Consider the following 27,681-nt stretch of genomic DNA (forward strand, 5'->3'; position numbering starts at 1 on the left):
AAAACATAACAAACCAGTTGCCATCAGCCCAAAGTGGTAGTAGCAGCAGCCGGCGCGTGTGATCCACTTACTTGTCCGACTCTTGTGACATGTTTGATCCAATGAACTCGCTCCCCTTTTCCTGGAGCCTCAGCCTCTGGTGAAACTGGACTTTCAAGTCTGTGCAGGTGAAGGTGTGTGAGAGCGCCCGAGATGGCAGAACAAGAGCTACAGGTAATTCTGCTTTTCCGTCCCCCCTCACCACTCTCGCTCGCTCGCCCGCTCGCGCCCTCACCTAGCCGGAAAGGTGGGATAAGGAGGGGCCCCTCACATGGGGCCCGGGCTCGGAGGCGGCCGGGCAGCGCGGAGTCCTCCTGGATCGTAGCAGTGGGCAGCCACAGAGCAGAAAGTGGCGGACTTGGTCGGCCACAGGTAACTTTCTCGCAAGGAGCTGAATTCTTTCACTAAAGGGTACAACCCGAGGGACGAGCTGCGCAGTGATTGGCTGCGGGGCTCCCTCAGGTGAGCTGCCATTGGCAGAGGCGCGCTCAGGTAAGGCCCTTCTCCAAGTGCAGGTAACTCACTCCGAAGTTTACCTGAGCGGAGCGGCGGCACGCTTGCAGCTCTGGGGCAGCCCGTGGGAGCTGAGGGTCAGTGCTTCGAGGAGACTTCACGCTACGCTTTCATTCTTCCCGTTAGCCGGCCCCGGGTGGGGATGGGGGAGGGGGACTTCGAGGAGAGAAGGAACCAGGAAAAAAAGCAACACCTGCAGCCACTAGGGATTGTGGGTCGAACGGAAGGACTAAAGAGAGCTGAACTCAGGTATCCCAAGCCAACCGGAATCAAATGCGCAGCACAACCACAGGCTTTTAATACCCACATTAAGAGGACTATTTGACAGTGTCAGAAGAGTACGGGACTGAAGTTTATTTTGTGCTGGGGGATGGGGGGGACCAATGATTGCTGAGTCTCTTGCGTAATTGCATTTTTAACATTCTTACCCACAACAAACACTTTTCGTGCCCCGATGTGTAAAAGATATCAGGTAGGTTAGATTTTCAAAAAGGTGAGCATCCTCTCCTGAACTGGGCAGATGGGTAGTGGAGTGGTTTTGGTGAAGTGAGGAGATCTGGTTGAATAGACACTAAGATGGCCCAGGCGCACCTCTTCCATCTCAACTCTGCAGCCTGGGATTCCAGAGCTGCAAACAACCACTGAATTTGTTCCATAAACCTGTCATTTGACGTTTCCAGGCAGATATCAACATTTACATTGTAATTCAATAAAAGCAGTGACTACAAAGGTGCTTTATCCTTCCGGCTTAATATGGTTGCTACGGAAACAATTCAGGATGAAACTGACTTTTTTGTAGTTCTGTTTCTCCTGGTTGGAAATGACGAGACTTAGCAAAGGTGTTCCCAAAGAGTATTTGTGGAAGTTCTGACTGGGATCTAGCCCACACATAAGAATTATGGGACTGAAGGAGGGCATGAAAAGTTTGCCGTATTTCATTTCATGTTAATACTACGTTGCCCGAGTTGATACAACTTCTATTTTAATCTTTATGGATCAGATATTTCCTGAAAATTACATTATGAAGGAAGGTTTGGTTGTTCCATGTTTTCACTCTCAGCAAATGAATTTCAAAAATTTATTCTTGATTTTTAAAGACAGCATAAGTATACACACTTTTTAAAGATAGTATAATATCTTAAGATAATACAGTACCCGCCTCTCCTCTACCTTCTCAATCTCCTTTTTAGAGGCAACCACATTCCACTTTTAGCGGTCTCTTCTGTCTCCCGATTTCTAAATAATTTATACTGCTATCTCTTGAGTTATCAGTTTAGATGTTGTGCTTTGACTACCTGTTGCATCAGATAAGGATCTAGCTCTTTCATACCCCACCCAGTTTCCCCTTCTACCATTCTCCCAACATGGCTCTTTCACAGTTTAGGGACAGTAAGTCGTTGGTGACTATGCAGATACCAGTCAACAGAGATAACTGTATACTACGGTTGTTTTCTTTCATATGAAATGTTTTATCTATTTACTTTGTTATGCACTCATCCTGATCTGTCAGATAGCAAATTTATTTTTCAAATGATCAAACAATTCCATTTTTCCCCAGTGGAAAAAGCCCTCCAAAAGTCTTCTGTCCTCCTATTCCAATGGAGATGAGAATTCTAAGTTGAAATTTTTCATTCATGATTTATAAAAATTGTTCTTTTGTCTTCTAGCATCCAGCGTTGTTGAGAATTCCAGTGCCACCTTGATTCCATCTTTTTGTGACCCAGAATTTTTCTTTCTGGAAACTTGTAGTATAATCCCTTTATCTCTAACATTCTGAAATTTTATAATTATGTACTGTGCACTCGATGGCAAAGATTTGCCTAAGTCCAAATCATACCTCTACTACATGACTCAGGCAAGTCACTTATCTTTGTCTATGATAATATAATACGAAAAGGTCAGACAATTAAGTTCACGAACTTTCCACAGTGTAGGTGCATGGTGGAAAGTTTGTGAACTTAACTGACATTTGTACATATTATATATCATATATCATATTATCTGCAGAGTTCTGGGCTAATTGAGCTGTTTCTGTACTGACCTCTACATTACAGTGTAGCTTCTGCTGCTCTGTTAAATCAGTTTCCACTCTTCCATTCACCCCATCTTCCAGAATTGTGCTGAAATTTATCTTTTGACCTCTCCTCCATCCTCTTTGTCCCCATGGATTTATCCTTTTATCTTCCTTTATTATTCTTTTCAGGAGACAATGAAGACAAACAAGTGTGGGTCAATCTGTCATCTTCAATATGAGGCCATTTCCAAAATTATCCAGAAACCTTTATCAAACTGTCCTAACCTTGTTTGTGCAAACAAAACCAACATTTATGGCCAAACCTTTCCTCTTAGTGTCAATGATGGCCAAGATTCCTTTCTTCCTCTCCATCATCTGACAACTTAACTTTGTTTATATAGCTTAGTACTCCCGATTGGCTATCTACTGCTATATTGCTTGGTTAGATTAGTGAAGGAGAAGGTCCTCGTGGACCACATTAAATTGTCAACCATGAAATTACCTTCCTTACCCAATTTTTTTTAATTCATTTGGCAGAAGAATTGTAAATGACTGTGAAAGTTCCTGACACACCCATCATGAGAAAGTACTTCTCTCTCTCCAACCATCATTATCCATAAATATTTAGTACAGCTGTGGTTCCCAAAGTTTGATCTCTGGATGGACCATCAACATCCCAGAACACCTGGGAACTTGTTAGAAATGCAGATTCACCAACTCCCCCCAAAGCTGCTGAAGCAGAAACTCAAGAAGGTGGGTAGCAGTCTATATTTCTAACAAGTCCTCCAGCTGGTTCTGATAAATGTTAGAGTTTGAAACGCACCAGTACGTTATCCTGACAGTAGCACATCCTTAACCACTGAAGGGCATCGTTCTAAATTATGCTGGATGCAGAATTTTCCAACAGCTTTCAATAACCAAGTGTTAAGAAGTATATTCTACCTATCTGGTAAAATTAGCATTTCCAACCCAGTGATTGTATAATGGCTGACCATTGTTCTTAATTGGAACAGTTAGCACATCAATAAAATAAAATAAAAATAAGCCTGGAATCTGCCACTGTACTCATCATAGACTTAAGAGTTTTAGCATAGTTTAGTTTGATGGTCATTTTACGTGGCAGCAACAAAGTAAATTTTCATATAAAAAGCTAGTAATAACAGAGTACTGTTTTTAGACTAAATTATTTCATTTATGAGGTTAAAGTTTTAGATACATTCCCAGGAAAGAAAAATAGTATTATTTAATTCTATTTTTCATTGTATCTATGATGATGGCTAATCCTTTTTCCTAAAATAAGAAGTTTAGTATTTGATGCTAAATTGTCGTTGTTTTATGGCAAGTCTCTTATAGTGAGACTTGGGGAGAAGAATGAAAGACACTTCTGCAGTATCTGGGCAGAATCATCGAGTTGTAAAGGCTACAGATCTAGTCAAAGGAGGCTGCCTGCTGCTTGTACACCCACTACATGTTGTCACAAACAGGCCATTCAAATGGGTCTGTCATTGAATTCACTGTGGAGCCAATGATGTGATATATCCTAGGTTGTTTTGCATATAGAAGCACTAAGTTGTTCAGTTGGTTCTTACCCACAAGAAGACACTTTGGGAAGAATGAAATATACCTGGATGCCTGAATTTGAAATCAAAATAGAGACATAACTTAACCAACTGAGCATTCAATGGTAGTTCCCTTGCAGTTTGGGGCCACTTCTTTTTTTGTGGTTGCATGGACGTGCGTATTTCCATGGACACTTACAGATTTCATGAAGGCTCTTGACATAGCAGTGTGAAATTCAGCCAGCAGCCAGCTGAAGTTTGCATATTTCCTTCAGGATAGCACACGGTTCTGTTGCTTGGGCCAGCCATTAGTAACTCTTCGATAGGAAGCATGGTCCTGTTAAAATATATGTCATATATTTCACATATCAATGCATAGACAGATGCATTGAATATATGTCTTTACTTCTTTCTGAAGTCCCACTGATCATAGAATAAGAGAAATGAGAAGTTTAAAGATGATAACAAAATTTGAAAAGTGGAAAGTAACTAAAGGAGTAGGAACTGATTTAGCTAAGCTAAGAAAGATGAACATGAGCATCTGTAGACTCTGAGTATCAAGCCTACCTTGTATTTAGTCTGTAGAATCTCATAAAGACATAGAAAATCAAGTTTCCATGTGTCATTGGAGGTGACAGTGAGTAGTAGGGCTGAAACCAGAGAGATCAATCCAAAATCTTGATTCAAAGGTCCCCATCTCCACCCAGCATAATCAAGTTCCCATCTGTATTAGTTTGCTAGGGCTGCCATAACAAACCACCATAGACTGAGTGGTTCAAACAACAGAAATTTATTTTCTCACAATTCTGAATGATAGAAGTCCAAGATCAAGGTTTCTTTTAAGCCTCTCTCTTTTTCGCTTGCAGGTAGCTGTCTTCTCACTGTTTTTACTGTGAGGTGTTTTTACTGTGGTGCATGGACATCTGTGTGCCTCTGTGCTAATATCCTCTTCTGATAAGGACACTAGTCCTGTTGGGTTAGGGCCGACCCATATGACCTCATTTTACATTAATTGCATCTTTAAAAGCCCTATCTCTAAATCTAGTCACATTCTGAGGTACTGGGTGTTAAGACTTCAATATCTGAATTTAGGGGACACAGTTCAGCCCATAATACCATGCCTCCATGCTGGCAGGAAACAGAAGTGTATTCTAGTCAAACTGAATGAAGAAGAATTCAGGCTGAAATACACCAAGGAAACCATCAGGAGTGAGGCATTGGACCATAGCAACGAAAAAAGTAAAACGCCATATGCTAATCTATGAGATACCATCTCCTACCTTCCTCCACCCAGCTTAGTGAGCCAGGAGCTAAACTTTTACTACCACCCCCATTCCTCTCCCCCAAAATAGGAGATTAGAGAATCTTTCTTTAAATAAATTATAAGGTCCTAGAAAAGAGATCTACAGCTACTAACATGTGGGTGTTCCCCAATCAGAGAGAGAGAGAGAAGGAGAGAGAGAGAGGGAAAGCGGGAAGGGGAGAGGGAGAGGGAGAGAGAAAGAGAAAGCGAGAGAGAGAAGAGAGGGATGTAGGGAGGACCTACTCTCTACCAGATCTCCTTTCAATAAAGTCCATCAGTGGACAAGTCCCACCCTCACACAGAGAACTTCTAATAAGCCTTTTATGCCACACTCTTAAATATAAACATGAGGTTAAGAATCACCAGATATTTGAGAAAACCTCCAAAATGAAGTACAAAGACCAGAACAAAAGTGTCACTAAGAGTGATTTTTGAGGAAAACATATAGGACAGAGATGGGATAAAGACTACATAATTAAGATATGAGAAGATACTGCATCCATGGAACAAGAACAGCATACAATTTAAAAGCAATTAGATAACCACCAGAGAATCAAAAAGTGCTTGTGGACATTAAAATATAAAAGCCAAAAAAGAGCTTTGCATGGTATATTTGAAGATAAAATCAAAGAAATCTCCTAGAAAATTGAACAAAAGGACAGCAAAATAGACAATAAAAGAGAAAAGATGGCAAAATTGCAGGATCAGGCAAGAAAGTCTAATATGTAACTAGCAGATGTTTCAGAAAGAGAGGATAAAATAAATGATGGGGAGAGAATTATTAGAGAAAAGATAAAATACAATTTTTAAGAACTGAAGTGTTACAAGTCTTCTGATTGACAGACCCACCTAGTGCTTAGCACAGTGAATCCTAAATGACATAAGCCAAAGCCATTATCATCTCATTTTTGGTCTGACCTTCCCTGAGAGTAAAAATAAAATAAAATGAGCAAAGAGAAGCAGTTCAGACACAAAGGACCAAGAATCAGAATGTATTCGCTTTCTCAACAACACTGCCAGCTTGAAAATGTTAGAAAGCACTGCCTTTGAATACTGAATCCTATGCCTAGACAGCTTGTCAATGAAGCATAACAGTAGAATAAAATTCAATTTCAGATATGCAGGATCTCAAAAATTGTCTTCATTCACCCTTTCTCTGAAAGATACTGGATGACGCGCTCCATTAAGATATGGAAGAACAAGAAAAAATCAAGAAAGAGATGGTCTTAAGGCTAACAAAACAGGACTCAACAGAGGAGAATGTTTGAGGGAAGTCAGAATGCCTGCTTCACAGCAGGCTTAGAGAACAACTAAACTCAACGGAGGTCTCTGGGTGGGGGTTGGGAGGTAGAATCCACCTGTTAAATTTAACATTGTGAAAAATTATATTGAGAAATTTTTTGAGGGTGTGCGAAGTATTAATAACAGGTACAGAGAAAACTAAGCAAATATTTAGTGGTCAGTAGTTCTAGGGGGAGGGGGATTGTACGACAATGGAAATATATTAATCTTAGTACATACTTGGCTCAGCAGTAAATAATAGTCATATGATCATAATAATGGAATTACTGAATAATAATTTACTAAAACTAGTGATAAAACTCAATTGGGAAGGTGGAAGGAGGAAGATAATGGTGTTTTGTGAGTGAAGAGGAAAGGAAGTAAAAGGTTTTGAAAGTGTTAAATCCTCATCTGTAACAGAAAGTCAGAAAAGTCAATAGTTGTGCCTAAAACTTATAAATCAAGAATTAGCAACATAAACATCAGCTGGGAATGCTTTGGGCTGCTATAATATCAAGGCTGATTAACAGCCATTTAGAAAAATAGGATTCAGTTTTTCTCACTTTAAAAGAAAATGGTCTGACTACTCTGAATCATGAGCATCCTCCCCATTCTACAACTTGAGGAACTTTGGGAGAGACATGAAATCGAGTACCTTCATCTACAATGTTGAGTAAATAAACGAATTCCATAAGTATTAATGGGGCACCGTCTACATTCAAGGTGCTCCACGGGATTCCTCATTTAAGCTTTAATAATACTCTGTGAGATAGGTAATAGTAGTTAAGAATGCTTTCAGCAGCAAGCTGAAGAGCAGCCAGCTAGTAGAGACTATACCCAAGACTGGTTAATTTCTCTTGTAAGATAAGAAGTCTGGGGACTGGAACAGAGGGAGGCAATTGCTGGCATTAGATTGGCAGCTCCATAACTGGGAGCTCTGGCTCATTGCCTTTGTACTTGTTGGCCTCTCACCGTAAAAAGGATCATGTCCTTACACAATCAAGTTTAAAAGCAGGAAGAAGGTAGACAGGGTACTCATCTCGGGGATTAAAAATCTTTCCCAGAAGCCCTCATCAGACTTTCTTTTATTGGCCAGAACTGGGTCACATGACTAGTATGGATCAGGAACTGGATCCACCTTCCATGAGATTAAGGAATATCCACTCAAAATTTGAACAAATCAAGGTTATTTTAACAAGAAAGTAGTGGGAGATTGGCATTTGGATAAAACAAAAAAAGTCAACAATGATACCAAAGTTTTGAATGCTTCATAATACATGTAAATTTGACCTTCATTTTAGATCATGTAAATAGCTGACCTGGGATTCAAATCTTGATCTGTTTTATTCCATAGCCTGTACAATGCTACCTCCTAGCCTTGAATTAGAAGATCTTCCTGTATCCAGATGTAGTAGATTTAGTCAGGATTGGCTTCACAGAAGAAAAATACTTCAGGCAAGGTCTTGAGGGAAAAAAGCACAAATTGGGTTGATGGAGAGAATGAGGGTGGTTGTGGAACATTATATTAATAGCACCCTCTTCATTTTTATTCTTGTATAAAAATTCTTGTCATGTATCCCATTGATCATCAGAGCATCTCTCCCTATTTTGGGGATTTATTGTTGCTTTGATGATCTAAATGACTATAAATAGACTGAGAAGAAATGACATTTACCCAAGGGAAAATGCCAAAATGAGAACCCAGAGACCATAGCTGGGGATACAGCAGAACAGAATGTTCTCTCTGAGATTTTTAATGAGGTATACTCATTGTTGATGCCTCAATATACTTTTGAAAATGTCTCAACCTAGAGAAACATATTCAAATAAACTAATATCATGTAACTGCCCCTGCCCTGTTTGTAAACCTTCAGCAATTCCTAGGTACACATTGGGTAACCTAATCTATCAATTGAGATATTCTTCAATCTAACTCCAACTCCCTGAATCCATCCCCACTGGTCTTCTGCATAAGGACACCTGAGTTGTTTGTGTCTGATGTGGAGTCTGCAGGGCTATCGACTGGGGTGAACTGTCCTTGTCCAAGGCTAGAGACTCCACCACCACCACTACTCCCGCCCCATCACAAGTATAAGCAGAGCCATAAACCATAAATGAAAATTGGGAGGTAGATCAAAAATCCCAGAAAGGATATTTGGAGGGACTTAAAGCTTAAGTGAGCCAAAAGCAGACATTAAGACTGGGCCATGGATCTAGGATATCAAGCCAAGAGATATGAGTGAATGTAAGCCAGTTGGGAGCACTGAGATTCAGACAGCAAAAAATCTAGAGCAATTGTCTGTGGCATTCACTGATGGGGATGATTTGCTTGTATTATCTACCCTGGTCTTGGTACAGCCCCTTCCCTCACCTGTATCACGTGACCTCAGTTCTTCCTGGGTGGTCCCGGCAGAAAGTCCTGACCTTTTCCAGGGTACTCTGGAGATAGTAGGCAGGTGTGTGTGGCACATAGTGGTCCATGGCCTTCTCGGTCTAGTAGGTTTTGGACACAACTAGAGCATAGTACATTTATTACTGTACCTTCCCTATCTCCAGTTGTAGAGCTTCAGGCAGTGATGTGCATGAGGGGAGGAGGAGGATGTGGCTAAGTCTAGGTGGTCCAGCCCAGCAAGAAGGAGATTGCCATGAACTCAGGCAGTGGAGGCAGAAGCCATATGAAGGAGGGCTTCCAAGCCCATGACTGGTCCCCAAATAGTAGTTTTCCATGTTGGAGGGAGGCAAATTTATAGGGAAGAGAGCCCTATACTGTTGCCCAATTCACATGTCCCCCCCCTGATTTTTAGGGCCAGGTGGCATAAGTCATCAGAAAGTTTCTTGAAAATCTCTGAGTGGCTTATAGCTCCTTCTGGCTTCTGTGAGATGTTAGATATTAGAAATGCATTAGGCCTTGCTCCATAAAGTGTAGCCACAGACCAGTAATATTGGAATAACCTGGGAGCTTGTTAGAAATACAGAATCTCAGGCCTCCTGAATTGAATCTACATATTAACAAGATGTATAAGCTCATTAAGTTCTGGGAAGCACTTGTCTAAGGCTTGAAGGTAGAGCTGTGAGTGGAAGCCATATCTCCTAGGGATTCAGGGTAAAGCAGTATAATGGATTGCTGTGGGTGTACTGTGACCAGTGGACCAGGTCTGTTGTTGTGTCAGAGATTCCTCTTCAAAACTCACTTGGGATTATCAGTGGATGAAACTGATATGATGACCAGTTAATGGGAAACTTTAGGATGACTGTCAGGTGATCACCACCTAAACCCACTGATGAATCTTAGCATCACTAAAAGTAGAACAGCCTGACGCTGTACGCTGTCTGAGGAATGGCACGACAAAGCCTGTGGCATCACCCTTGAGGTGTTATTGCCTACAAAGTGAAGCTAAATCTGATCAAGCCTCTGTAAATGAGAAAGATAGCTAAACAAGTTGAATGATGCTCCAAGAAGCCAAACAGACAAATCTAGAATGTTGGAAGCTTATAGGAAACAGGTTTAGTTACCGCAACAAATCAAGGACAATAAAAACAACACCAAACAAACAAACAAAGAAAACCCCTGCTGTGGGGAGGGAAGAAATCTACATTAAAATAGACTTAAAAGACATACAACTAAATGTAATTTGTGGACCTGGTTTAGATCTTGATTTAGATATCTGTTAAAAAACATTTTTGAGACAATTGGGGAAATTTAATTATGGACTGGGTATTAGGTAGTGCCAAAGGTCTATTCTTGATTTTGTTGGATGTGATAATAGAACGGTGGTTATATATGAAAATGTCCACATTTTTAAGGAATGTACATGGAATTATGTAGAGGTGCAATGACATGACATCTGAAATTTGCTTTAAAATAATTCAACAAAAGAGGGAAAAAGTATAGATAAAGCAAATGTGGTAAAATCTCTCATGATTATTGAATTTGGGTGAATGGGTATATGAGGATTCATTATGCTGTTCTCCCTACTTGCTGTGTGAGTTTACTATTTTCATAAGCAAAATTTTTGTTTTGAAAAGCAACAAAATCGAGAGTTCACTGATTATATTTATCTAGCCATTAGGCTGCGGGCAAGGGAGTGGACAGTGGAGGTGGTGTGGGAGGGATTTAGACCAGACTTCAAGAATGTGGAATGTGGGGTCTTGAGACCATCCTTCATTGGCCCATGGGTAGATGAAAGCTTGGGAAGTGTGTGTGTGTGTGTGTGTGTGTGTGTGTGTGTGTGCGCGTGCGCGTGTGTGTGTGTGTGTTGTGATGAAAATATGATATTTCAGCAAAATGATGCAACTGTTCCCTGGGAGCTAGTGAGGGCTAAGCTCAGGATGAAGTTCCTAAAGACCAGATTTGCGACAGGGAATTCCTTTCCCCAAATATAGGATGGCCAAACCGAGAAAACAAAGGGAACAGAAACTAGATGAGAAAACAGGTGTGCCAGTGCCAGGTAGGTCCCCAGAAACAATGGAGCCTCGGGAATTATCAGGGGCATGTTCATGGTCAGGCCCTGGAGACAGAGATGGAGAAAATGAGCACACAATTCTTGGGGATACTGAGGCCAGCACATGGAGAATCATGTATTGCTCATCCCAGCTCCATGGGCCAAGAGTGAAAGGATAGCAACTTACTTTTTTCAGTCATGCCTCCTAACTCTCCCCTTCATCAACTCTGCACCAGGCAAACTGCTCTGCACGTGGTATCTGCATTTTCTGGCTGGTATTTAAAACCGTTTAACTTAAATATCTTAAGACTGATGCAGGAATGGAGAGATAGGAAGAAGGAAGAAGGAAGAAGAAAGGTGATTGCTCTTTAGTCCAAGGATTTTAAAGAACTAGACTTCTTAGACTTCCAGCAGAATCATAAATTGCCCAGAAGGAAGGACCCACAGAAATAATCCTGGAATCCCAGATTTAATCTTGTTGTTTTCCTCATTCTGTCAGTTGCTGCCACATATTTTCTGTAGCAATAGTGTGCTAAAAGTCAGAGCTGCCTATAATTTTATGACATGTAAAGCATTGATTATTAGGTAACCCTCTGCTTTAAAAGTGCCTTTGACATTTCAACAGAAGCAACTCATAAAATGTAAGAATTTTAGGAGTTCTGTTTGTATTTTTGAATATTTAAGCAGTTATAAAATGAAACAATGGTCTATTTAGTTATTTTTTTGCTGCATAAAAAAAATGACCCCCAAATTTAGCAGCTTAAAACAACAAATATTTATTATCTCACATGGTTTCTGAAAGGCAGGAATCTGGGAGCAGCGTTCCGGCTCAGGGTCTCTCATGAGGCTGTGGTCAAGCCATCAGCTGGGTCAGTCATCTGAAGGCGAGAGGATCTCTTTCCAAGTTCACTCACATGGCTGTTCCGTGGACTGTTGGACAGAGGGATCAATTACTTGCCGTGTGAATTTCTCCACAGGAATGTCTGACTATCCTTAAGAAATGACAGCTGGCATCCCTAGAACGAGAGAAAGAGAGAGTGCGCAAAACAGAAGTTCAACATCTTTTCATTTTGGAAGTGACACTCCATTCCTTCTGCTGTATTCTGTTGGTCACACAAACCACTCTTGGTGCAGTGTGGGAAGGAACTACACCAGGGTATGAATATCAAGAGGTGAAATCTTTGAAGGCGTCTTGGGGGTTACCTACCATATGTCGGTAGTTTTCAAAGCTTAAAAAATAAAATAAAAATAAATAAATAAAATAAAATAATGGACAAAGTAGACCCGCATATCTTTATTTATGACAAAGCTATGTGCAATGTAATAAGAACATGACAGTATTTTTAATAAATGACTTTGGGCCAATAGGATATCCAAATTGAGGGAAGGAAGGAAGGAAGGAAAGAAGGAAGGAAAGAAGGAAGGAAGGAAGGAAGGAAGGAAGGAAGGAAGGAAGGAAGGAAAGAAGGAAATAAGTTACTTGATCTTCTACCTCACAGAAAACAAGTTAATTCTAGGTGGATTATAATATTAAATGTTAAAAGTAAAACAATAAAACTTCCAGAAGCTATGTAAAAAAATAACTTCATGACCTTGGACTAGGCAAAAATTTCTTAAACAGAACAAAAAACACTATCCATAAATTGGACTACATTAAAATTTAAAACTTCTATATCATTAAAAGAATTAAAAGAAATCCACACACCAGAGAAAACATTTTAAACACATACAGATGGTAAAGAATTTATACCTAGAGTATATTTTTAAAAGAAGAAGAAACAAGGAAGGAGAGAACGAGAAAGAAGAAAAGAAAGAGGGAAGGAGGGAAGAAGAAAGGGAGAAAGAAAAAGGAATTCTACAAATCCATAAGAAAAAGACAATCCAAAGGAAAATGGGCCTATAAACTTGAACAAGCATTCCAAAATGTGACTATCCAAGTAATCAATGAAGATAAAAATGTACTCGAGAACAAAAACATGTTTTTAATGCACCTTAAGACAAAAGGTTTGTAAAAGTAACACAGACATGTGAGGATATGGTGTAACACGTATGCATTCTCTCAGAATGTCAAATCAGTTTACAGGGAGAGTGAAGTGTTCTACGTGTCTCTTATAAAAAGTAGTTTTCATTTGGGGTTCTTTAATGATTATATTTTCTCCACAATAATCGTTTTTCCTGGCTGCTATATTTTATCATAGACAGTTTGCCTTTCTAGTTTAATTGTGTTTTTGTTTTAGCTGTTCAGCTGTGTCCCTCAGTTGGTAGGAATTTACCTGGAATTTACAAATCTACGGGACCTGAACTGAAGCTGAACTCCTCTGGTTTAAAAATACAAGTAGCGGGAATGGGCAGTTTAGGAGGGAAAGAAAAGTCAAAGGGAAAGAAAGAAAAAGTCTGAGTGGAATTTGCCTGCTTGGAATCTGGGAGAAAACTCTAATGAGTCACAAGCTGGCTGGGTTGCCCCAGGCGAAATGCAAAATGCATCCTTAGCCAGGATCAGCCCACTGTCCCACCCAGGTCTGTTCCTTGCTCCAGGCACCTCAGTTCTTTGAAAGGAAGACAGCCTGTCCCTAAGAGGGGCCCTAACCCTCCCCCAAACAGATTTCATGATATAGGTAGACATCTATGCCCAACCACCTCAGAAGCTTCCCTGCTGTGTGATAACAGGTAAACTGGCAGTCGTTGGGAAGGACTGTGCCAAAGAACATATTTTGTTGATACGCTCAGTGATTATTTTTTTCATTGAGGCAGTATTTTTTTTTAATTAAAAAAACTTCTAAGTGAAATTTCACACAAAAATATGATTTCAGCTTCTTTTTAAAAAATCAGATGATACCAGAGGGTAAAGGGGACGGGGGGTGGTAGATGAGGGGAAAGGGGATCAAATATATAGTGATGGAATGAGAATTGACTCTGGGTGGTGAACACACAATGGGATTTATAGATGATGTAATACAGAATTGTACACGTGAAATCTATAACTTTACTAACCATTGTCACCCCAATAAACTTTAATTATTAAAAAAAATAATCAGATGATCTGGCAAGCCTGGATTCACGTGGCCCTCAGTGAAGATAGATGCCACCTGTGCTCAGCCTCTACCACACCCTGCAGTCCTCGGGCTGGGGTCAGCTGCCATTTTAATCACTCTTCTATTTTTCTAACATTTTTCTGCTCTATGCCTTTCCATAAGTGGGAAAAAATGTTTAGACTGAGAAGATCATCTGTTTTAAGACAATTGTAAGAGAGTACTTCTCTATGGAAACAAAGAATATTGTTATGTTTAGTGTGTAAAGAATGACTGCATCTAAAGAACTCAAATTAATAATTGTCCTAAGAAACCATACTAAGAACTAAGATAATTGAGACCATATAGAATGAAAACATTACCAAACTGAAAAAGAATATAGACATTTCAAGGGTTTGTTTATACATGTCAATAAAGTCAATGAAGTTGCTGCAAACTGTAGTTATGAATTTGATGCCATGGCATTTAAGCATTTTTCAGATGGTGGGTTTATAAAAGTACCTATGGAACATCGCAAAATATATCTTTTCTAACCAGTAACTGGGAAACCCTGGAATTCAGCGTGTGCAAGGTAGGACTGGAAAAGTTAGAGAAACAGTTTGTTGGAGTCTCCAAGGAGGCCTCCAATAATTGCACTCCCTTTTCCCACCTATGTTCTAAATAAGATGAGATGGAGGCCAAAAGGATCTTTCCAATTGAGAGAGGCACATGTGAGGTCGTGACTTACTGGGAAAACCAAATTGGACCTGCAGCCTGAACTCTAGAATTCTAGTCCCCACCCAGTCCCAGGCCTGCAAACTGATGTTATGAAAGAGCAAAGGCAAACTCATGCTTTCTGCAGGCAGGTTCTGTTCAAGAGAATGAAAGACAGCAAAAAGCCTAACAACATATCCGGTTTAATCTTCCCACATTTTCAAATCAGGGAAGTCACTCTCAAATCATCAGTGGTGTGCTCCATTGGCAAGAGCACTGGTATGAACAATACTCGCTAGTTAGCTCTATTAATGAGTGTTCATGAATAATGTTAATGAGAATTTAGCTGGGACCAAAGAATTCTTAGACATGGAAACTGTGTCAGGAAAAGATTTGCTTTTATGTCCTGTGCAGTGTAAGCCTATGCTAATAAAATGCATTAAGTGTGATTCTGATGGTGTCCTTGTGAAAAACAGTATAATGTCACATTTGCTTCAAATCTTACTCTGTGGAGGTAATAGGTTCTTTGTGGCAACCGAAGCATAATATGCCAATATTGGAATACCTAATTCTGTAAGTCTCTCGAGAGTAATGAGCTTACATACAAAAACAGGTCCCTACATTTGTAAATACAGTTGATCCTTGAACAACATGGGGGTTAGGGGTGCCAACCCCCATACAGTCAAAAATCCACATATAACTTTTTACTCCCCCAAAACCGAACTACTAATAGCGTTCCAGTCCTGTTGACTGGAAACCTTACCAATAAGTCAACAACTCTCACTAACTAGACTCCCCTACACAGATTACTAAGGGCCTCAGAGAAAGCCCAAAGTCACTTATTTAGACGATTTTTGTTTCTTTCTGCGTGTATGTTTTTAAGTCCCTGATATTTGTTGCATCTTTCTTTCAGAAATTTTATAATAATCACTTTAAGTTTTCGTGTCAGAATTTGATATGATCATATAAAATGTTTAATCTACCATTCGGCATCCTGTTTTGAATGGACTGAATACCCACTTAGCTACAATTTAACATGAATTTTAAAATTGTTTACTTTTCTGTGAAAACACAAAGAAATTGAAAATAGGTCAAACACCTCCCCCCACCCACCCATCTCTTAAATTATAAAACCCTCTGGATTTTTTCGTTCTACAACATTTTCTGAAACTATTCTCATACCCCAGGACAATGATTTTCATTGGGCTAACTTCTAACTTTCTGGCACTTTTAGTCCAGGGAAACTGAAGGGTAGAATCCAAACAAAACCGTGTTTGCTTTTTCCACACTCCAGGAACCTGGGTAAATTCAGCCCAAAGAGCCTGAGGGAAGGGAAAAAAAAAAAAAAAGGAAAAGGAAAAAAGGCTTTTCATTGCACACAACTGAAATTAGCAAAGAAGGCTTTATTTACACTGGACATTATCATCCTAACTAAAAGGGCAAGGCACTACCTCGATAATGATAGAAAATTGTCCTTGAGAGCAACTGTTGATGAGATACGGTAATCCAATGGTTGTTTGGAGGCATTTAGAGGTTATAGAGTTGAATTTTTGAGCTGCCCAATTTTTGTGGAAGGAGCAGTAGTACATTTGGGCCCCATTTCTGGGCGTTCCCCTTGACAGCGCTTTGCCTGGGTTCAAAGTGGCACTATTTTCTCTTGGATGCTTATCTCTGGGTTAATGGATTGGTTTCAGGGAAAGGGAGAGGCTGACAGCATTCCCCTGCCCCGACTGAGGCTGGTGGCTGCGGTCAGTCTGTCCAGGTAGGCAGCATGCCAGCCAGCTTTCCTCTGTTTGCCTTCTCACTGACATTCCCTCGTTTCCACCTGTTGGCTCCCAATGCAGGACGTTGCTGTCGGGCCCTGGTTTTCTACCTCGGTGAGCATTCAACAGTCTGTTTGGATGCCTTGCTATTAGAGCTCTGTTTAACAGAGCAAGGGATGGAATTGCCTTCCTAGGAAGTTAAGAATAAGCGTCTGACTCAAGCTCCACTGGGAAGTTGTTGCTAGTATTGCTTTAAATCAAGGTAAGCCTTCTCCCTTCCATGTTATATTGGACTTATGCAATTGCTACTCTAACCATTTTTGATGAACAAAATATCAATTTTATGAGATTCAACTGAATAGTTGAACCCTGTGGAGCAGAATGGAGTGAATTTGGGCCAAGGAGGAGGGAAGTGATATTTACTGAAGACACACTGTGGGCTAGGCATGATAGCCCATTCCCACCTCTAATACCCCCAGAATACAAGCCACAGAGGGCAAAAAGTATGCTTGCCTTGCTGACAATCGTATCCCTATTCTCAGCACAGTAGATGGCTCAGTAGTTACTTGCTAAACCAGCAGATGTAAAGCAGTGGCATAAATAGACTAAAATATTAATAACAGCTCGCGGAATGCTTGTGAAGGAATGCCATCTCATATATATGAAATATATATGAAAAGTGGCCACCGGGTGCCTGGCATATGGTAGCAGCTCAGTAAACATTAGGATGGAGAGGCTGAGAGAAGTGAAATAATGTGCCCAAAGATAAACAGCTCATAAACAGCGGAGGCAGACTCGAGCACTTTTGGTGACATTCAAAGCCCACGTTATTTGCTTTGTGCTCATGCAGTTGTATGTTATACGTGGTCCAATCTTGGCAGCCCCCTCTGCGCTGCTCCCCTCAATCCTCCAACCTCTACCTCCAATTCTTAGTCACGTAACCAGTGAGGCTCCTTGAGCCAGAGAAAAGGGCAAAGACAAGAAGACTTGCCAAAGATGTGGCACCATTGTCCCCTGTTCCGCTTACCCACCAGCCCCTGAGAAACTGCTGATGGCTGAGAACTGGCAGGCCAGACTGTGCCATCTTGGCAGACATACAATTCTGTACCCCTGCTCTGCCTCCATTTCCAGGAGAAATAAAAATAAAGAGGAGAAGGACAATAAAGATGAGGAGGAGAATTCCCGGGGAATCTTCTATGTCCCCGTCACCACCCTAAGCGCTTTGCCTGTGTTATTCCATGCACTGCTCACAGCAATCCATCATTATACTCATTTTACAAACTGAAGTCACTTACACAAGGCCACGTGGTATATTTTAACTTAGTTCTTTCTTAGTCCAGAGACCAAGCTTTTAACCCTTATGACCTAAGAGGGACCAGAAATGTCATCATATTATCAAGACGGAACATAAGAATAGCTAAAGAAGTGCACGATTGAAATATAGGAAAGTAAGCTAATCGTTTAGCCTTCTGGTCATGAACTGTCATCAGGTTGCAATTGTCCAGCAATTCCCATGTTCTTAGTAAAAACCCTCTGGGGGGCTCAGTCAGAGCAACTGCCCTGTCACTAGTGCTTCTTTTGATTTAGGAGGCATTAGGAGAGTGTGGGGCATAAGATGCTGTCCTTGTTTAAACCATTCTTCAGGACAGGAGGCAAGAAAATTGGCGGAAGATAATAGGGGGCCAGGAGGAAAATATGGCAGAGATGGAGGTTGCCTAGTATAGAGAATAAGAGTGAGGATCTTGGAGCCCAGCGCATTTAGGCTTGAAACCTGGCTCCAACCCCTGGTTTACTGTGTGACCTTGGAAAAGTTACCTCCTGTCTCTGAACCTTAGTTTCCTTCTCTGTATAAAAGGGAACTAATAATGTTGACCACATTGGGTAGTTACAGGATTTAAAATGAGGGTGTTTGTAAGGGACCTGGCACGCATTAAGAATTTAATAAATATTGATCTCCTCCCTCCTCCTAGGGATTAGAGAAAGCAAATTCACTTTGCTTACATGCATATAAAAAGGTTTCCGAGAGCTTCTTAACAATGAGGATCTTTGTCGGTGAATATGCAAACCAAAAATAAAGAGAGGTTAAGAAACCTTGGCTAGCGGTGTTTCTATCTCTCCTTAGCATCAGCCTCATCACAAGGGCTTTCCACCTTGGAAAAAGGCGGAGGCTCCTGTTCGAGACGCTCTGTCTCGAATAGGGGTGAACTCCCCCCTTCCCTGACTCCAGCCCATGCTGGGCACCAAAGGATCTTAGAGTGCAAAGCCCTCCCTCGCAGTGCTTCTTTTGTCATTAGTACTTGGGCCAAAACTTAAAAGGAAAGTCGAGGGAGGTGGGGATGAGGGGAATGGTGGTGATGCAGCTGTCTTCCTGCATGCTATGAACTGTGCAAAAGAGGACAGTTCATAAAAATCCACAGGTTTCAGAATCCAAAGGTAGTCTCTTCAGAATCCAAGGCAAGGGCAAGATAATATGTTGCTGTAATTCATTTTACTGGCATCCTCTTTCACCAGTATCAAGCTGATCACAGGAACAACTCCCCAAGACATGTAACATTCTTAGTATACACTTTGCTTTTCGTTTACAAGTATAAGAAACAATTTCAGCTGTTTTTTCCATTTGTGATTGTTTTCTTTGGACCATAATGCTTTAGTCACTATTCGTCCTTGCTCATCAGAGAGTCTGTAACCCACATCTTCGGGCTAATTCTGCCTTAGCAGAGCAGATGGATTCCGACATGCTTCCTTGAGTCCTTCAGGAATTGGTGTTAAACCCTATGCTTCTCCTTACTGCAAGGTGCTGCGGGAAGCTGGGAGAGCTCTGCCTTGGCAGTGGTGCAGCCCGCTTTCCCTCTCATAGTACCCAAGGTAAACATCTCAAATGGACCATTGAACCCCACCCCTCATTTTCCTTCACCTCTGATCTCAGGCTTTGAAAAATGTTTTTTGACTTATTGAAATTGACTTATTCAAAACGCAGTTTTGTACAACTCTAGCCCTGCAAACACTACGGGAATGGTCTTTATCATCGTGCAGGATAAAAACAGAGAAGGAAAGTGATTCAAATGGCTGTTTGTTTATTTAGTGCTTGAGGGCATGTGTGTGTGTGGGGGGGGATGGGCCTGGAAGATGGGATTCTCTTTCAGCCCCACTTCATTCCTCTGCTCCTATGCATTAGTACTTGCCCTCTGGGCAAGTGGCCTGATTATTTCTGTTGGGAAAATACCTGCATTCATTTGGTGAACACTGTACTTTATTTTAATAGCTAAATGTATTTTAGGTTTTAGCTTGACTTCATCTCTGAAGCCAGCTGGCCTGTCTGGGACCCCCAGGCCTTTGCATGCCGAGCGTGGGTGCGGCCAAGGCTGAGATATGTGTGGATAGCAGGTAGGTCTCCTGTCACCTTTCTGGATTAGACCAACACAAGCCAATTTACTTCCAAAAGCTTGGTTCTCTCCAGTCCACTCATCTTCTTAAACTTAACGTCACGCTTATGGAGCGCATGGAAGTGGTTGCTGCCATGAAAGTGGTTTTCAATTCACAGAAAGAATTCAAGACACCTACAGCCATAGTGACTTTGCTTTTCTAAGATGCCCAAACCCTCTTTGGGAAGGACTACCTATGGAATGAAAAACTATTCTACCATCACCAGTTGAGTACTTGACAAAATAAAATGTTGGTTTGGCCAAGCAGCGAGAATATATCAAATATAGGCCAAGCAAATAGTTTCAACCTTTACTATACATGGGATTCACCGAGAGGTGGTTAAAAAAACATGCTGTTGTCCAAGTTATGCCCCACAGATTCTGACTCAACGGGCCTAGGCCTAAGTATTTTTAAAAAGTCCTTCAGGTGAATTGAACGAGCAGTCAGGGTCTAAAACTCTTGCGCAAGGTTCTCTTCTTTCTCAGAAAGATCCAGAATTATTTTAGAAGGATCCATAAAATAGTTTTGCTGTTTGGTGGTCTCTAACTTCTGGAACTGAAGCTGTGTGATGGCGCCTTATGTAAAGAATTCTTCTGTCTATGTGAACATTCTAGACCTCAGACTCCTCGACCATAAATTAGAGGCTTAGTTTACATGGTTTAGAAGGTCCCTCCCAGTTTTGACTTTCTAGCCTATTATAATTCTTAATTTGGTCATTACTCAAATTCCTAAAGAGGATTACAGCCGGGGGGAAGTAAGTAGGAATTTGAAGATAGACAGTTAGATAGATAGATAGATAGATAGATAGATAGATAGATAGATAGATAGATAGATAGATAAACAGTACTTGGTGGAGCCAACTCTAAAAGCTGACTCCCTCAAAGCCTGGCTATGTGCCATGATTAAGAACACAAACTTACTGGAGCTCAGCCTCTTTTGACCTTGGGCAGATTAATTAACTTCTCTGCCTCAGTTTTCTTATCTATAAAATGGACTCAATAATAGCACCTGCATCGTAGAATTATTGAGCACTTTAAATGAGTTAATCCATGTAAAGTACTTTGAACACTACTTGGCTAGAGCAAGTGCCCAATAAATATTATCTGTTATTATTATTATGACTCCGAGACTCCTTTCCCTGACTCAAGCTCCTTGAACTACAATGGAAAACCCCTCCCTGCCTTCAGGTTCTACTATCTCATTAGCTGAATAAAATCCATATCAAGGAGAAGAGCAAGCTCAACTGGTATTGTGACGGTGTATCTGTTGCTGGAACCCTGCATTAAAATATTACTTAAAAGGGGACATTTGAGGGTGGTCATGCCCCCCCATGGAATAAGAAGAGCTGCCTTAAACTGCTTGCTGAAGACTGAGAACAACTTCAGGTCACCCATCAGAACACTGTTCTGAGATTTTGATTTTGTTCTTAGAAGGAAGACCAAGCTCACCTGTCCTCAGAAGAGCATCAGACATTCTCACTGAAATCACACGGAGCCGGGTCATCCCAGCTCAGCCACACACCAGTGCTTCGCTAATACTACGCAAGACGCAGGGGAGTTCTGAGGATTCTGACTGGCCAGAGCAGGCCGTATTCCCTAATACAGTGCATCCCCTGCATCTTCTACCGCCCGACTCTTTCCTGTCCAGGATTAGAATCTTGAAAGAGTCACCATGACCCTGAAAGACAACACCTAGTTACAGAAGCATGATTTAAATTCTCTCCTGCCACAGCTATTATAGCCTTTGTTGCTCTTAAGCAACCAGAGAAATGCTTGAGGGAGTAATCGCTACTTCAAGTGAGATTTGATTCATGCAGAAGAAAAAGTAGGAGGCAAAGATTTGACTCACTCAGGATTTCTCAGTTTACAACATAGCAGAATTCTCCTCATTGGCTTTCCTATTGTTTTTCAAATGCAAGTTGACATACAAGTGTTTGATTTGGTGTTAAAAGATGAATGCGGGGGTAGAGTGTCAGAAGCTCCAGATGGGGGTCAGGATACTTTGCTTCTAGTCTTGCCCCTGCCTTGGCCACACCACCAGCTCTTAAAGCCTCAGCCTCTTTGGCCGTTGCAAAGGATGAGTCGTGGTCTGAGGGCCTATCCACAGTGAAGTCTGTTTATAGGTGACTTTCAGTCAATCTAGCTAAATGTCTATTGTGTCGATCCTTTCAAAGAACCAGCTTTTGGTTTCATTGATATTCTCTATGGTTCTTCTCGTCTCTATTTCATTAAATTTCTACTCTAATCTTTATTCATTCCTTCCTTCTGCTTGCTTTAGGTTTAGTTTGTTCTTTTTCCAGTGTCTTAAGGCGAAAGGTCCAGTTATTAATTTGAGGTCTTTTTCCTTCTTAATATAAGCATTCACAGCTATAAATTTCCCTGGAAACACTGCTTTAGCTGAACGCCACAGGTTTTAATATATTGTGTGTTCATTTTCGTTCATCTCAAAGTAGTTTTTTATTTCCCTTTTGACTTCATTGATCCACTTGTTATTTAGGAGTGTGTTGTTTAATTCCACATATTTCTGAGTTTTCCAAAATTCTTCCTGGTATTGATTTCTATTTCATTCCATTGTGGTTAGACAACATACTTTATATTATTTTTTTTTTGTGGCTTTCATAACAAGATATCATAGCTTGAGTGGCTGAAACAACAGGAATTTTTTTTCTCACAGTTTTGGAGGTTGGGAAGTACAAAATGAAGGGACCAGCCCATTCAGTTTTGGTGAGACCTCTCTTTCTCACTTGCAGATGGCTGCCTTCTCGAGAGAGAGAGAGAGAGAGAGAGAGAGAGAGAGAGAGAGAGAGAGAGAGAGAGAGACCAACAGACAAAGACAGAGAGAAAGTGCACTGGGGAATTGAGACATTAAATTTCTATGTATCCTGGAGCAACGGTTAGGTTTAATCATTCTTGGAATTCTCGTACATGAACAGGGTGTAGTTTTGGACTCATTATTTACTCAACATTCTCCTTGCCTAAGGGAGAAAGGGGCTTTCTCTGGAGCCAGTAGAGGCCTCCCTTCCTTATCTTTCCTAGCTGAAAGCCCTCAGGCATGCCTGCCACCTTCTTGGGACTGTGTTATGAATGTGAACGGGGGTGTCAGACTGACCATTAATAAGGCAAATAAGCTACACAGAGCTTCTCTTTCCTGTGCTTGCTGCCTTCCCTCATTCTTACTTGGCTGTCAACAAAGCAGGCACTCAATCAATATTAATTGATTTGGTTTTGTTATGAGGCCAGGTTAAGCTGTACCCTAGTGAATGAACTAGTGACTTCAGTGAGAGGTGGGACTGACAGACTCCTGTCGTATGTCTCTCTGAGAAGACTCATAGATGAAGACACAGAGAGAGAAAAAGCAGCACAGGATCACCGTGAGAGTAGGACACCCGAACTCTAGTCCTGCCACTGAGGCTTCTCACCACGGAGGCTTCTGTCTCCTTAACTGTCGTGTGTAGATGCTCAATCCAACAGCACGTAGGGTTTATTTCTGCCTTAACATTCTTCTCTGTGGAATACTTCATTCTTTGCTTACTTGCTTTTATACATACACTCTTTGATTCAACAAACATTTATAGAGCTCCCAGTAAGTGCCAGGCACCAAGTAGACCTGGGGGAAGAGACGAGGATGGGGATGCAGAGATAAATACTGAAACATGGCAGCCCTTGAATCCATCTTGCTGGGTGGAGGGAGAGAAGGGAAGACATCCACATGGAACAAACATGGGGCAGGATTAGATTGCCAGCTCTTGGAGTAACTCCCATATCCACCCTGTGTAGGTGGTGCTTGCCTCAGGAACCTGGGAAACCGAGGCAATGCCAAGGGGAAGCTGGGAGGTGGGAGGGCTCAGTGGCAATCGCCTGAGCATTCCATTATATTTGAGGACATCATAGATCATTTCTCACTTGCCCAGTACAGACAAAAGCAAAGAATGGATGTGGTAATTGTGTGTCTAGGTATTTTGGGTTGAGTAAAGAACCCACATGGAGGCGTTTGTGCTATAGGCTGTGTATATATCAAACTACCAGTGTTCTCTGCGATTTGTTGCTCCAAAGAGCAGTTGTTTCTCAGAGATCAACAGCACTCAATTTGGCCTTGGAAGGAGGCTCACAGGTCTTCCAGGATCACGCCCCTGAAATAGTCTCACTGCAGCCCGACGTGCAGCCAAGCACATGGCGTCACCTTGACTTAGCTCAGCTCCACGCCTGGTGATCACAGAACCCGCAAGCCAAACCAGTGCAAGCAAATGTCCAACACAGCTTGCAAAGAAAACCAAAACTGGGAAAGAAAACTAAAGAAAGCCCGATTCATGCAGTCTCTTGTGCAGCCTGCGTAGTCGCACTGCCCTGCACAAGAGCAGGCCACAGCATCTTCTCTTGGGCTGTCGGATGACGGGACTCCAGTAATATGTTCCTTCACCTCTCTTCACATCGGTCCAGAGAGGGAAGTCCCATCTAAATCTGTGCATATAATCAAAAAGAGATGCAATGTGGGTATAATTGAAATCCCACAGTGGGTGTGAAAATGACAACAATAACACAACAAAAGTGATCACTTCCTGTGTGCCAGGCACTGTATTAAGCACCTTGTGTACATTATCTTACTTTATTCTCAATCATATGAGGAAGGTACTGTTGTTGTTCCCATTTTTAGTGATGGAAAGCGAGGTGTGGAGAATGTAAGCAAATAGCACAAGAATTTAAATCCAGACAGAGCAATTCCTAGAGATAAATTCTTAACCATTACCCAGTATTGCACTTCTAAAGGCTCTGTTTTACCATAAGTGAAAATTAAGCAACATAACACACACACTGCAGCATCTTTCTCTTCCTCTGGCTAGAGTTTTGGTCTGAGGTTTTGAGTTTCTGAAGCATTTCTGTTGGGTGTGTGTTTTTAATATTGTAAGTCGCCACAAATCCTTGCTGGAAGTAGGCACATCATAAAGCACAATTAAATAAAAAAGCAACAGAACACACACAGAGATCATGGAACTCAGCTCCATCCTCTGTCTGGTTATAACTGCCTTTGGGGTGGGGGTTGGGTTGTTGTCTTCATGGCTGCCAGACAGAAGGTTGTTTGAACTTGGCTGGTTAGAAAGCCAACAGAGTGAACTTAAAGTGAAAGATAAACACGTAACAACTGTTCAAAGCTTCAGGTGTTATGATTGCTAATTGAGAAAGGCTCTAAATGATACCTGCTGGTGTATAGGAATTTCACTCGGGGGGATTAGTGGCTCAGGTAACTCCGGGACCGTGTTCCTTCAGAGTCTCCCTTAAAGAAAATTGAAAGGGACCATAGCGTCCTAGTCGATCAGGAGTGGGTGGGCCTCAGAGTAACCCAGGGCCGCTAACGCAGCTTTATCTCTGAACATCATCAGGTGGACTCTTCATACACACACAGTCTCTCTCTCTCTCACACACACACACACACACACATCACACACACACACACTCTCAGATATATCACACACAACCCCCGTTTCACACCCACAGTCACACACTGTCGCATACTCTGACACACACACAAACACACACTGTCATATACATGCTTGCTTTCCAACAAATCCACACACCAGCTCACATAACACTCAACACGTTCCCATGCACACATACTTTCTCACATACATACACATTCCTACACACACACACACACACACACACACACACACGGAGAGACACTCTCATAATCTGCCTCTCTCTCTCTCTCTCTTTCTCTCTCTCTCTCTCTCTCTCTCTCTCTCTCTCTCTCTCTCTCTCTCTCCTGCACAATATACTTCTGGCACAACTGCTGTAGCTGTACTAACCTGCCCTAGTTTCTTTCTGGGCCCAGCCCCAATCAGCATTTTCCCAGGCCCAAGCTCACTTTTGCAGCCCTGCTGTCTTCACCTCTCCCTCAAAGCCTGGATCTCACAGCCCCTGACTCTAACTCGTGTGTGTGTGAGACAGACTAGAGGTTGCTGAAGGTAGGAGTGAGTGATAATTGGGGTAAAAGGCAGGAGCCCCTGGCTGACCCCTCACAGGTACCACCAGCCTCTTAGCCTCTTTCTGGCTTCTTCCTCTTCTGGAGACAGTTTGGTATAGTGGACATGGCTTTGAGAAACATAAGGCCTGGATCAAGTCACACTCCTGGGAACTTGGGTGAACTGTGTAAACTCCTCTGAGTCTTCATTTGCTCTGCTATAAGGTGACATGTCACAGATTTGTGGAGAGTATCCAGTCCCATGCTTGATATGAACGTGCCATCCCAGTGGGGGTTAGTATCAGTGATTCTTCTGACTGATAAGTTGTAAAATGCCTCTCCTACTGACTCCTGATTTGTTCTGGCAAACTTTCCTGCCAAATGACTCAGCTTTGTGTGAATGTTGCTCCAAAAAAGTAAAAAAAAACAAACAAACAGGTGCTAATATACTGCATGGATTATCATCACGAGAAAGTACCTTTGTGCTATTACTAATAAAATAATACATGAGGAGAAAACGCTTTAGAAACCTTTGTTTTTACGGATAAAAGTTTTCAGATTTTTTGGGGTACATACCCAGGAGAGGGATTGCTGGGTCATACGGTAATTCTCTTCTTAATTTTTTGAGGAACCTCCACACTGCCTTCCATAGTGGCTGCACCAGTCTGCATTCCCACCAACAGTATATGAGGGTTCCTTTTTCTCCACAGCCTCTCCAACACTTTTTACTACACATGTTTCCCTGAATATAAGACCTACCCCAAAAATAAACCCCAGTTAAGATCGTCAGTCAGATGGACGCATTCAGTATGTTACAACGATGTTCCAGAAGAAGATGACATGACTGTATTTGAATAAATGTAGATTGTTGTACATGAAAAAATAAGACAGCCCCTGAACATATGCCCTAATGTGTCTTTTAGAGCAAAAATTAATATAAGACCGGTCTTATTTTCGGGTAACATGGTATTTGTCTTGTTGATGATAGCCATTCTAACTGGTGTAAGATGATATCTGATTGTGTTTTTTACTTTCATTTCTCTGATAATTAGTGATGTTGAACATTTTTGCACATGTTTATTGGCCATTTGTATGTCTTCTTTGGAGAAATGTCTATTCAGGTCCTGTGCCCAGTTTTTAATTGGATTGTTTGTTTTGTTGTTGTTGTTGAGCTGTGTATGGGCTCCAATGTTCATTGCAGCTTTATTTACGGTGGCCAAGAAATGGAAACAACCAAAGTGTCCTTCGATAGATGATTGGATAAAGAAGTTGTGGTATATATACACAATGGAATACTATTCTACCATAAGAAAAAATGAAATAGTACCATTTGCGACAATATGGATGAATCTTGAGATTATTACATTGAGCGAAATAAAGTCGAGAACCATATGATTTCACGGATATGTGGTATATAAAACTGAAAACAACAAAAGAACAAGACAAACAAATGAAGAAACAAAAACTCATAAACACAGACAATAGTTTAGTGGTTACCAGAGTGTAAGGAGGGAGGATGAGGGTAAGGGGGATCAAATATATGGTGATGGAAAGGAACTGACTCTGGGTGGTGAACACACAATGTGATATATAGATGATGTATTACAGAATTGTACACCTGAAATCTATGTAACTCTACTAACAATTGTCACCCCAATAAACTTTAA

General features: G+C 41.3%; 1 protein-coding gene and 1 long non-coding RNA gene across 6 annotated transcripts in view; one reads left to right on the forward strand and one right to left on the reverse strand.

Moving 5' to 3' along the window:
- Positions 1–426, reverse strand: part of GRHL2 (grainyhead like transcription factor 2) — a 151,486-nt gene extending 151,060 nt beyond the window's left edge. For 2 of the 3 annotated variants that reach the window (XM_019754155.3, XM_019754154.3), the window contains exon 1: positions 72–206. In XM_019754155.3, coding sequence (XP_019609714.3) covers positions 72–91 — 20 coding nt within the window. In that variant the 5' untranslated portion in view covers positions 92–206. Of the gene's footprint in view, positions 1–71; positions 207–274 lie in introns of those variants that run through there. The other variant, XM_019754156.3, reaches the window with a different exon arrangement.
- Positions 92–27,681, forward strand: LOC141567796 (uncharacterized). Of its 3 annotated transcripts, XR_012490637.2 has the most exons (5): positions 92–213; positions 11,954–12,035; positions 12,129–12,323; positions 16,718–16,898; positions 19,914–27,681. It is a non-coding gene; the product is annotated as an uncharacterized LOC141567796 (long non-coding RNA). The 3 variants fall into 3 exon arrangements; XR_016021513.1 differs by having other exon boundaries at positions 16,718–27,681; XR_012490636.2 differs by lacking the exons at positions 16,718–16,898; positions 19,914–27,681 and having other exon boundaries at positions 12,129–12,432.

Source organism: Rhinolophus sinicus, chromosome 6 (assembly GCF_057876585.1).
Source record: "Rhinolophus sinicus isolate RSI-liver-muscle chromosome 6, RSI-T2T, whole genome shotgun sequence".
NCBI lineage: Eukaryota > Metazoa > Chordata > Mammalia > Chiroptera > Rhinolophidae > Rhinolophus > Rhinolophus sinicus.